The sequence below is a fragment of the Chelmon rostratus genome, chromosome 4 (assembly GCF_017976325.1).
Source record: "Chelmon rostratus isolate fCheRos1 chromosome 4, fCheRos1.pri, whole genome shotgun sequence".
NCBI lineage: Eukaryota > Metazoa > Chordata > Actinopteri > Chaetodontiformes > Chaetodontidae > Chelmon > Chelmon rostratus.
The window spans coordinates 8,682,090-8,694,161 of NC_055661.1; the positions used below are offsets into that span (position 1 = coordinate 8,682,090).

Here is a 12,072-nt window from a genome sequence, read left to right on the forward strand (position 1 = left end):
CCTCTTTCACCGTCTTGCTTCGGTAAAACTAGTTCTCCGTTTCTTCATTCAGGTAACTTGCGCCAAAACGTTGTCCGACCGGTTCTTAGGCGGCCCTGCGGGATGAACACACAAACGCCTAGAAGTCCCTGAAAGCCGCACATACACACATTCATGTACTCACATCAAAACAGTCGAAAAGCTCCTCGTAAGCAGCTTGTGTATGTTGCTCATGTTTAACAGATGTATTGTGTACGGTGGATCTAGATGCATCTAATCCACTCAACTCTTAGTATAGATTTAGTTTTACAGATACTGGTGAAAGTCCCAGAGGTAGGTCTATGGAACCCCTCCATTACAGTCTAGTCCCACTGTACTGCAAAAAGATAGCTGCCACATACATCTGTTGACTAAATTGGACATTCAACTATACAGATATGAAACAAAAAGTCTGGTCAAATACAACAGGTATTTTGCGCCCTGTGGTGTGTGTACGGCTGGTGTCTGTTTATTTTAATCAAATGCATGCACAGACACAGAGACACTAACACAAGGTGTATGTGGGATCCAATTGAAATGTCACAGGTGTAATCCCACCAGGCAAGATCATCCCTGTGAGACTTTGGTGGTATTATCATGTTAAACAGTTTTATTGTGTTGAGTAGATTAAAGCTTCTCTATCCCAGGATTGTTCCTACTGTATCCTTTAGCCTAGATCCATGTCAATTACCAGGGCCTAGTTTACCCAAAACAGCGCGTCTTACATGCTCCATAGCTGTTACACTAAGAGAAAGGAAAACCAAAATTCCCCATTAAGTGTATGTGTAGCCAATGCCAAATACTACACATTAAAGATTTTGATCTTGACAATATTTGATCATGTGAAATAGCTGGCAACTGCCACGGTAAGTCAACACTTCCACTTTGAAACCGTGGGAAGCTGCTCCCAACCACACAGCTAACACAAGCTAACACTAAGCTAACTTTATCTCCCTAAACCAGTGTGACTAAAGCAGAATGTAGTTAAAACTTTTAGGAAACCAAAGAAAGAGTTGGTGGACCAGATGGGGATTAATATGCTAGTAAATATCAGATGCAAATGTTGCTGTCCTATTTGTAAAAGAGTGCTTCATGAAAGTTTAGCTAATGTGTTGTTTGTCTTCTACCACTCAACATGTTAAGCTAATGTGAGCTAACTGCATAAAGGGCACTAACAGAAGAGTCTATGCTTTTATCATCCATCTTATCACGCAAAAACCATGAGTTTTTCATTCAAAGAAAGAAAATAACATTTTGGAAAATATCATTGTCTGCCATCGTACCCACAGTCAGATGAAAAGATGAAAATCAAATTCTTCTTTGCACGTGAAGTAGATGTAAGTGCAGGATACATTTAGCCTAGCTTAGCTGAAAAATGAAACATAAGGGCAGTTTGTGAAGCTGGCAACTTCACAATAAGGATAAATGTTTGGACGTCTGAGATTAGCTAACTGTTAAACTTAAACTGCAATGTTTAATTTTATATATTTCTACAATGCAGGTCAAAAATACACAAAATACATGTGTAGGCTGTAGAAGTACCTTTGTACTTGTTGGAAGCCAGGCAGTTCCACTGTTAATTGAGTTACGCTAACTGTTTGTAACTTTGTGCTATAGGCTAAATACATTCCCGACCGATCTGTGCACTTCACAAACAGAGAGAAAATTGGCATTGTCTCCGCCAACGCTGGAACAGACAGCTAACAAGCCGATTTCCTTCATTGCTGAAGTGTACCTTTTGTATTTAATTTGTCTCGCTGACACCAGTCTATTTGACATTTCATACTGCGTTTTACTCAGTCACATGATCAGCAGTCATACAGTTGACAGCAGAGATGCTAACGGTTGTCAGAGTAAAAAGACAGAAAGCTAGAATGCAAAATTACAACAGGATACACATTGGTGGTTCATGTTGGACATTGTGTCTGCATCTGTCTGTAGACAGTGGAGTGACTGTAGGGACACTTCATCGGCAAACACACACACACACACACACAACAAATACGCATGCAGCAGCTGAATGCAGGTCATGGACTCTTTCTCTGGTATTGTTATTGATCCGGTCAGCTTATTGACAGTTTTGGTGGGTACACATAAACTCTCGCTCTGTAGGCCTGTCTCTTAGCCTACACACACACACACACACACACACACACACACTCAAACACGCGCATTGATGTCAGCATAACACGTCAGCGTGGGGAGAAATGTATGCATGATTGTGTAAGTGGGTTGGTCAGTCAGCAGACACAAGTATCATTTTGTCTAACCCAGTGCGTAAAAGACAGGGTAAAGAAGAAAGAGAACAAAAGGACATCATTCTACTTTCGTCAGTGCGTTTGTGTGTGTGCATGTGTGTGTGGACTATTACCCTCTATTGTCAATTGTCGGCTTGTACCACAGTAAACACAGTGGTTATACAGAGGGCACTGATGGCAGGAGAACAGTAGAGAATGGCACAAGACAGACACAGGGAAAACACTTGTGATACCTATCTTGTTATAATCCAGTCATGCATGTTATTATACAGTAAACCACAATGTAGTGGTATATAATAATGCAGTGAGTGAGCAGTTAACAGTGGTAAAGTACTCAAATCATTTACTTGAGTAAAAGAAGCAATACCACAGTGTAATATTTCACTGCCAGTAAAAGTCCTTCATACAAAATCTTGTGTTAATAAAAGTACAGAAGTAGCTTTAGCAAAATGTACACCTATATTTGGCTATAGTGTAAAGTCACATAAAATGGAGAAAAGTTAATACAAATACCTCAAAATAAATGTTCTTACTGAAAGTTATAATCCAGTTCTGAATAAAAAAAAACACCAAGTAATTACTCATACTATGGCCATGGAAAATACTCAGCTCTGACTGGCTCGCAGGTTACTGCAGACAAACAACACAGCCCTATTGGCGCATAGCTGACAGTTTTGCTTTCTCTCACTCAATGAAACAAACTTAGCCATGGGTTTGGTGAACGAGAAACAAACTTAGAAAAAAACAAAACAGGTGAATAGACAATAATTTGGACACAAAGCTTTTCCTTTTTTCTCCTGGTAAGTGGTCAAGGTATAAAGATGACGACACATGTGCTTAAGTATCCTGGCCTGTTGCACCAGCTATACACAAGTTCTGTCTTAAGTTAGGGTGCAAAGCCTACGCTAAATGATCCGCTGAAACTAGCTCCTTTGATATTAAAGCTGTGTCATTGTTTAGTTGCACCGTGGAGATGAAAGATTCATCTTAACTACTCTGGAGTAAACTCCAAATTAACCAAAATATAGTCACAGAAAATGACGTTTTCACTTCCTGTGGCCAATCAGTAAAAAACACTCGTCTTAATGGAGTCTTAATAATGTCACAACTGTGACAAGAGAACGCAATGGTGAAGTCAAACAAACTGAACTGCTCTAACATACTGAATGATGAATGAATGAGCACATTGGGATGGATTTTCTTAATTGGTCGTTTAATTTCAAAGGCTGAGTACAGTAGGTGTCAGCAAGTTTCAGACACGTTTTTTCAGTTCCATGTACTGTGAGCAAAATCCAGAAGAAATTTTATTCATAATACTTACCACAATGGTCCAAATGTTTTCTCTTAAAACCACCGACACGCTTTTCTATTTAGTGAGAAACTCTGTGAGGCAGCTTGACCAACTCAGCTGTCCCTCTGTGATCCACAGCTTGGGTAAGTGTCAAGGACAGAAACAGATGAGATGGACGGCTGGAGGGATGAAGAAGAGTCAGGCTGTTAGACTAATGGACAGAGAGACAAAGGAGCATCTGCTGAGATGATGAGAGCCTCAACTGAGTTTAATCCACAGAGAAGCAGGAAACTGAAATCTCCCTGCTCAGACCTGCTGAGGTGATCTTTATCAGTCTCTCCTCTTTCCTTTCTTTATCCCTGCTTCCTTTCATTGCCCTATCGCTTTTTCTCTGCCTCCCTTCATTAACCATTCTATTTCATCCCTGTTTTTCCTTCCATCACTTTATCTCTTTCCCTTTCATTAACATTTTTTCTGTCTCCTCATTCCTTACCTTTACCCATATCTCTTCCTTTCTGTTTTGTCTTCCTCCCTTCACTCTTGCTGTATCTTCCCTTCCATTCTTTATTTCCTTCCTTGTTTTGTTTTCCGTCTTGCTTGTTTTCTCTTTGCATAATTTCTTCCTTCATCTGCTTCATATGTCTTAACATCCTCCTTAGCACTTCGTTCCTTTGTTACTTTTTTCCTCTTCCTCTATTCATCACTAGATTTGCCCCGTTCCCTTCTTCTTCTCTCTTTCTAGAATGCATACGATGCATAGAGGAGCAGAAAGAGAGATATCCCTCTCTTCTGCCCTCCTAAAGACAGAGCTCAGGGCACCAGAAGGGACACAGATTACCAATAGTGACATTTTTATTATTTGTACAATAGAGACTTTAGTACATTATTCAAAACACCTCTTATATACTGAAAAAATGGTACGTCCCAAAGCCCAAAATGGCTCCAGTATAATCGCTGCACAGCATTTTTTCAATTTTATACATATATTATTTTTTGTAAAAACTGTATCTTAAATAGTATGTACAGATAGCGTCTGCAAAATGCATTCTAAACACATGATATATATTATATATACTTCTGCAATTACATTTCTCCGCATTAATACTCAAACTTAAAACTGGAAGGATTTCAACTTGCATGTGCAAATAAATAAAGAAATAAATAGTTCTGTTAAATCGTCACTAAAATTTGTCCAACTTATAACTCGACAGCGGTTCTCTCTTCGGAGGTCAAAGTACTTTTGTCACACAACAGAAGAAGCAGCATTCAAGTTGGGTAGGTGTAGGTACTGCAGAAAGCATGAGTACATTCACAATCAATATGAGTCATTTTAAATTGGATTTCATTCACAGCTATGTACAGTGACACCGTCCTCAGCATTTGTTCAGCTCTTATGTAGTTTAAACACATAGAAAATGACTGTTTTTATAGTCATATACATATATATATATATAATATATATTTGTATAACACAAATTCACAATTACAGTAGAAATACATTTTATACAGTTTTGGATAGTACATGTGTAGGTCTCCAAGTCATACTGTGCGTACTTCCATCCATAACTTTGTTATAAGTGTCATTATTATAAAATATCACAATTTTTGAGCAAAGCTAAGGTATATCAATATATTTAGAAAGAATTACCTGAAACATGTAGTAAAAAATAATTATATTATCAAACCTTTTTCTCTGTTCTCATCACAATATCTTTGATATTTCAAACTCTAATAGGGTTGGGTGGGTACCTGTGGTTAAGCTCTCTCAGCCACAAGACTAAACTGTGCCATTTTGTGTCCCTTATATTGAATTAACTAAATTCTAACGCTTATTAAGAGGGCTGACACAAAATGGGCACAGGATGACACTGCCATGTCAAGTAAAAGCAAAGGACAGTGAAGGATGTTGTTTTGCTCTGGATGAAACATCAGATGTTATACAGAACAGAACAAAACTCCCTGTCATGAAACGTCTTCAAGATACGTGTTGCATTTACACAAAGACAGAAAATGAAGCTCTTCAACTCTTTTTCTGTGGTAACTTCTGTCATGTCAATACAATTTCTGAAGCACGACCAAGACGGTCAAAATTTATTACACAACGTTGACATGGCTCCAATAACCTCTCATTACAGTCATTACATCGATTCCCTGCTCCTCTGGATGTCATATTCCAAACAGTACCAGACCCTCTCCACGTAACTTTGAACATTCACCAACCATGCTGGCAAATCTAAATTTCCATGTGCACCTCGAGTCAATTCTCCTCAGGTTACAAAAGTTACACTGAAATTTCAAGTGTAGCCAAAAGTCTTTGTGACACAGATCCGATCTTTCTCTGATTGTCCAAAGAGGGAAATTTTGATTCAATACAGATTTACCCATGAAGACACTAACACTGTGTGTTAAACCTTATTGATTCTTGCAGGGACATTCTATTGTTGCTTTCCACAGGGAGACCAGAGCTGAGGACACTTCAGCAGAGTTGATGCTTGGTAAATGTTAAAACCAGTTTCCCGACACACTGCTGCTGTCAGTGTGCGCAGATCGGATCTGGGTTGCAAAGACGTAGAGCTCTGATGTTTTGGGCCTGTGTAAATACAACCAGGGAGGGGCAGAGGGTCCATATGGCAACGACTATAGAACATTAGTCTCACTGAAAACTCAGTGGTGTAAAACATCTAGAGTCTTCTACAGAGTAGAGAACTCTAGAAACCAACAGAAAATGTCTGGTTGATATTGAAAAATGATATGAAAGCATGCTGTGACGTTGTTATACAACTCAAAAAGCTAAATGTGGGGATGTAACATTACTTTAACAATAGCAGAAAACAGGACCTCAAAAATGGCACATACATCATGAATAATGTTACAGTGTGTGTGTGTAATTGATGTTATTATATCAGCTGAATTTTAAAATCAGGCTAAAATATAGACAGGGTTTATTTGTGTTGTGTTTGAGGGCATATACGTCTAATGCATATATGTGTTTGCCTGGTAGTTCATGTGCAGGGCAGTGTGTGTAAACATTAGCATGACTTGTTCAATAGATGGCACTGCAGGAGTTGGGCTCTGCTGAAATGTCAGTGGGACGAGCCTCAGTAATATTGCTTTAGCTCTTTTCGGCACAGCTGTGCAAGCAACGGCTAGAAAAAACTAAAACAAGTAGCAGTGATGAACTATGAACAGTGTTTTCTTTACAGAAAAAAATCAATGGTTTAGTTTAGAAAATTGTCCATTTGGAGAAATAATCCCTGTATGTTCATAAGAGAGAATTCAGAATGTGGTTTATCAACAATATTTATATTAAACATAAACTTTTAGAGCTGTCTGTCCAAGCCCCAAGGAGAGTGCAGCTCTAGAAAGCTGCAGCTCTATGTATGTACACAAGGCAGGAAGTCTTAAGTTTTCAATTTCTGTACACTGGAGGCAAAAACACCTGCAGAACAGAAAGAATGAAACACAAGACGGTGAAAGAAAGAGAAGAACAAAACACAAAGTAAAAGACAAAAGAAGAGAGGACAACAGAGAAGAGAACTGGACAAAGCAAAGAAGAACAATGAAAGACAGGGAAAGTGAATCATGTGCTACACCAAACTAATTATTAAAAATCTACCATGGACAGCAAAGTAAAAGGCAGTGGAGAAAAGCGAAAATATCCCAGAACCCTAACTAACCAACAAAAACAAACTATTCAGACTGACCAATCAGACGACTGCCTGATTAACAAACCAACCACAAAATCCAAACTGCAGCAGCCCTGTAAGAACTCCAGGTGTAGAGTCCTCTTATGGTCTGTCCAGACGTCGATCAGGTCCCTGACCGCCGGTAGACAGAAGAGCCGATATGTTTCCTATGGTACATTTGGCACTAGTATTTGCCTTTGGTCCAGCAATAGGCAAATAAATGTCTGTGTGTTCCCCTAAAGTGGTAAAAAAGGCGGCTCATTTCTCAGTTCCACAAGCCTCCAGCGGAGGGCAGGTGGGATGGCGTGGGATGGCGATGAGCAGAGGAGAGAAGCGTTGTTGTGTTTGTTTGTTTGTTTGTTATAAAACTATTTTAGCGCGTGCTGCTGTCTCTCAGAACCATCAAGTCCACCGTCCGCTGGAAACTCTTCAGCAGAGAGACGGCTGTCTCGTGCTCCATGTGTAAAAAACTATGTCCGTTAGCCTGCAAGGCAAACACGCAGCACAGTCAACAGCATGTGTGTGTGCGCATGTATGTATAGAGGTATGTGTGCTGCAGTATTTCCATACGTATGCCTGTGTGCCTCTGTGTGTGCGTGTGTGTGTGTTGGTGTGTTTGTGGAAGGATGGAGGGCCACTGCCATCATTATCTCAGTAACACATCACTGTTGGGGAAAAGAGAGAGAAGAGGAGGAGCTACACAGTCATGCTGTAGAGAGAGAAGGGGTAAAGACAAAAAAGGGCTTTTAGATGAGTTCATCCGACTAAACTGTACATCTGTGAAGAGAAGGTGACGGGGGAGGAGAGAGGGGAGGGAAACATGAAAGGAATGAGAGATGGTTTTGGGGTAAATCTGTCATAGTAAAGCACTGGCATCTCATTTTGACCTCACTGTGCAATCCCCATGGCTCCTCTTGGGCTTAATTCTAGCACTCCTATGAAATAATAGCTACAGTAAATATATGAATAGAGTAAATATTCATAAATAATGGCTATATATTGATTCAATTTGACTGATTTACATGGGAGGTGAACGTTGTTTCAGTAGCTATTGTTGCGCTGAGGAAAGCATCCCTTCACAGTGTAACGGTGCATCATTTCAGCATCAAAATCAGAAGGTATTCATGTTTACTTGTACTTATAGTTAAGAGAAACCATCTAGTCATCTGGAAAATAACATAATTCAGCCTTACTGCAAACTGCAGCATTCTGTTTTGGTTTGAAAAAGAGTTAACTGATCTGAAAATATCTTGCATTACTTGCAAAACTTTGTTGTGAGACCAAAGCATTTCATACTGAAATATCATAAAAATCCATTCGTGAATGCCCTATTGGCTGATATGCACTGTACGTGATTGCTTGTTTAACGTGTGCATTTTTTTAAATGTTCTTCGTGATGTGTTTTATGACACAGGAACTCTTTGGTCTCACAATAAAGTTGTGCCAGAAAAAATGGCCTTCACATCTTTTTTTAACTTCATGAGGTTTTCAAGGCGTCAGTTTTCTAGGAACAGTGCTGATAACAGTAGAAATGACATATTGTTTTAGGCTACTGAAATCCCCCTGTGGTCTTTGGCTCAAAGGTTTTTGGGTGCCACAGGCTAATGATGATGAGAGACAGAGTGGGGGATGGGGGGGTCATGCCTGATTTCTGGACCAACAGGTGAACACACAGAGGCGAGATATACAGGCAGGAAAATCCTGTAGTCTGATACGCTCTTGTATAGTATAAGTATAAGCACCCGGTAACATAACACTTGTGGGTGAGTTAGTTCGAGGTCTGTGCTTCAATCACTGCAGCTAATCAGTGTCTGTGTGCCTCTGTTGAAAAGCCTGTGTAAGAAAATGTCCAGCTAGCTGCGGCAGGTAAAGTGTGGCGATTTTTTCTTACTGTCTCTAAAATAAGGGAAGGGTTAGGGAGGGAGAGGGGGCAGGATGTGGCTGTTTCTGGCCCATTCGATGATGAGTGAGAGGATGTTACCTGCAGTATCTTGTCTCCGGGCTGCAGGGCGGAGGCGGCGGGCCCGTCATGCTGTACCCTAGTAACAAAGATACCCTATAAGTCAAAATGATACACCGTTAGGACAACACAGGGACACGATGGTTTAGAATCTTTGCCTTTCTCATTCTCATCAATCAATATCCACTCCCCAAAAAAATCACAATTCTGCCAAAAATATATTGGAAGTTCACCAATGCATTCTCTTTGTTCTAAATTTAGAGAGGCATGCAATTCACGATGATGGAATTTAAGTCATTGGCATCTATCTTAAAATTTACAGAAGCTGAGTGATACATTCCTCCCAAAACGACATAGACTATACATGTCAAAATGGTTTGTCATCTATATATAAAGATAAGGACTTGGCATAGAATAGACATGGTGTTAGAAAGAGAGAAAAATAGAGATACAGTCAATATATAAAGAATAGGGGAAGAAGTATAGGTGTGGGAAGGGTGCTGATTATAGGGGAAAGAAGTAGGTAGCAGGGAGGGCAGAAGATATTTCATCCCCCATATTTTCCATCAATAACCCAAGGCAGAGATTGTAAAAACACCAACATCTTTTCACTGAGAGCTGAAAGATGTTTCTGAACACAGAAAGTGTGGGACAATGCAGCTGTGTCAACTCGACAGGGTTCAACAGGTTGTGCACGTGTTGAACACACAATAGTGAGCTTAACAGATAAATGTGCCACAAGTGACACCAGTTAACCAAGAACAAATCGATGTAGTATTGACAGTGCAGGAGCACCTACATACTACAGTCCATGGATTGATGCAAGAACACACACATATATTTCACGTTAAAGATGTGTATTTGTTAGAGGTATTAGTTTAGTTCCTGTTCACGGTGGCAGTTATACAGTGAGCCTCATACATGTATACAGTCATATGATTTTAATAATGTGGCTGTGAAAGGGCTTCATTTTGTATGGAAAGTGGCACATAGATGCAATTCATGCTAAATTATAACAACACACCACAAACACTGACTAAATTCATTATTATTTGGATCTGGTCAATTAATTTTAGTTTATTCACACCCTTCCAGGTACTGAGAAATCTAACTCTAAAACTTAACGACGTATGGAGCTCACTGTACAGTACAAATGTGTTTGTTAGCAGCTGAAAATTATTAGTCACAACAATTACACACTTGCAAACTTTAAAGCAGTTGCACACACGGCAACAGTGCCCTGCAAAAACCTTTCACCCTTCAAAATTTCTGAATTTTTCAAAAATATCTACATTTTTCAGAAATTTTGAAAAGCTGTGTTTAAGGTATAAGTTTGACCACAAGCTTATAAACTGCTTTCTGCACAGAGGGGAACAATATCAGCTGTCAGCTACAGACAAAGGACAATTTTGGGGGTAAGGTTTTTGCAGCTCAGTGATAATACAGAAGTGCGTATGCTATTGACAGCAGCTCTGTGTGCAAAGAGAGCATATTTGGCAACAGCATGAACAGAAATTCTAATTTCTTCCTAAAATTCTTGACCCAGATCTGACTAAAAATCCACGTTCTGCTCCTAAAACCCTGTCTTCAGTTCTTAAAGCCTGAGAAGCTAGTACATCAAAGCCGGGGATCCCAATCCTGTCAATACGGGAACTGAGTCACTGTCTTTAGTCACTGAATCCTTATTAGCCAGAAGTGACACTGACTCAGTGTCTTAGAGTGCCACAGCAGGTCTTTTATGTCAGACTTAGAAGATCTTTTTTTTTTTTTAGAAACCTGATGATGACTTATAGCAGGTTTCACAAAGGATTTTAAAACATTAAGAAGTTATTGAGGCAGCTAAACTTTGAAACAACTTGTTGGACACAATGTAGTGGGGAAAACCGTTTTGAGATGTACATTTTTTAAACCGAATCTGAATTAGTTCTTGGACAGTTATTCTCTATCTATACAAGAAACACATTCAGATCGATTAGATCTTCAAAAGAGGATGATCAGAATTCATTGTTCAAAGTTACAAAAAAATGTTATGAAAAAGGATATTGTTAAGATACATTTACAGATAATATAAATTTAAAAGCCTATGTCAAGTTTAGGGTTATGGTTTGGGTCATCTGAACAACACACAACATGCACTTTTCATTCCAGAAATATTCATGTTGTGTTTAGCCTATAGAATGATAGAGGTCAGAAGATTGAGAGGCAAAACTTTAACAAGATGTTGGCTCTTTTACCCTTAAAAAGGACACAAACAAAAAAAATCCAAACATTTTTGTTTTACAAAAATAAAGATCACTGATTATTCTGATCTACACACGTGTTTTCCTTTAGCACAGGTAAGTCAGAGGATGGATGCTAACAACAAGCTAACCACCAGGGGGAGCTACAGTCTGGTGGAACAGTGGTGGTTTAGCAGGCTCTCAGGATCAAAACCACAGATGTATAATTTATCAGTCAAGCTGTTTTGATACAGAGCCCTTTTTAACTATTTAAACTCTGGCTTAGTTTGGCCTCAAGTCTGCCCTCAATCTACATTCAAAGAAAATTAAAACAAATGATGTTGAACAATGTCCACTCTGACAAATCGTCACAAATGTACGCGTAGAGAGGTTTGGACAAAGTTAGTTCCCCTAAGTGGGTCAGAAGAGCCTGACTTGACAACCATTGAATAAACACATGAAAGCAACCTTCAGCTTAGATCCCTCACATGTGTGGATGGAAGTAACAAGGGGACCAGACTAAGGACGAGGTGATCAAAAGGAAAGTTGGTGGTGACAGATAATAGCTGTTTTTGTATCATGGTGACTGACAAAAGACAAATATCCACCATGTGTGACCCTGTGGGAGCCACGTGTGTGG

General features: G+C 39.4%; 1 protein-coding gene across 1 annotated transcript in view; it reads right to left on the reverse strand.

Annotated features, from left to right (window-relative positions):
* Window positions 1-7,626: 7,626 nt before the first annotated feature.
* Window positions 7,627-12,072, reverse strand: part of lrrc7 (leucine rich repeat containing 7) — a 40,290-nt gene continuing 35,844 nt past the window's right edge. Inside the window, exons 33-34 of the mRNA XM_041935289.1 lie at window positions 9,235-9,309; window positions 7,627-7,737 (exon numbers count right to left, since the gene is read on the reverse strand). Of these exons, the coding sequence (XP_041791223.1) occupies window positions 7,627-7,737; window positions 9,235-9,309 (186 nt within the window). The remainder of the gene's footprint in view (window positions 7,738-9,234; window positions 9,310-12,072) is intronic.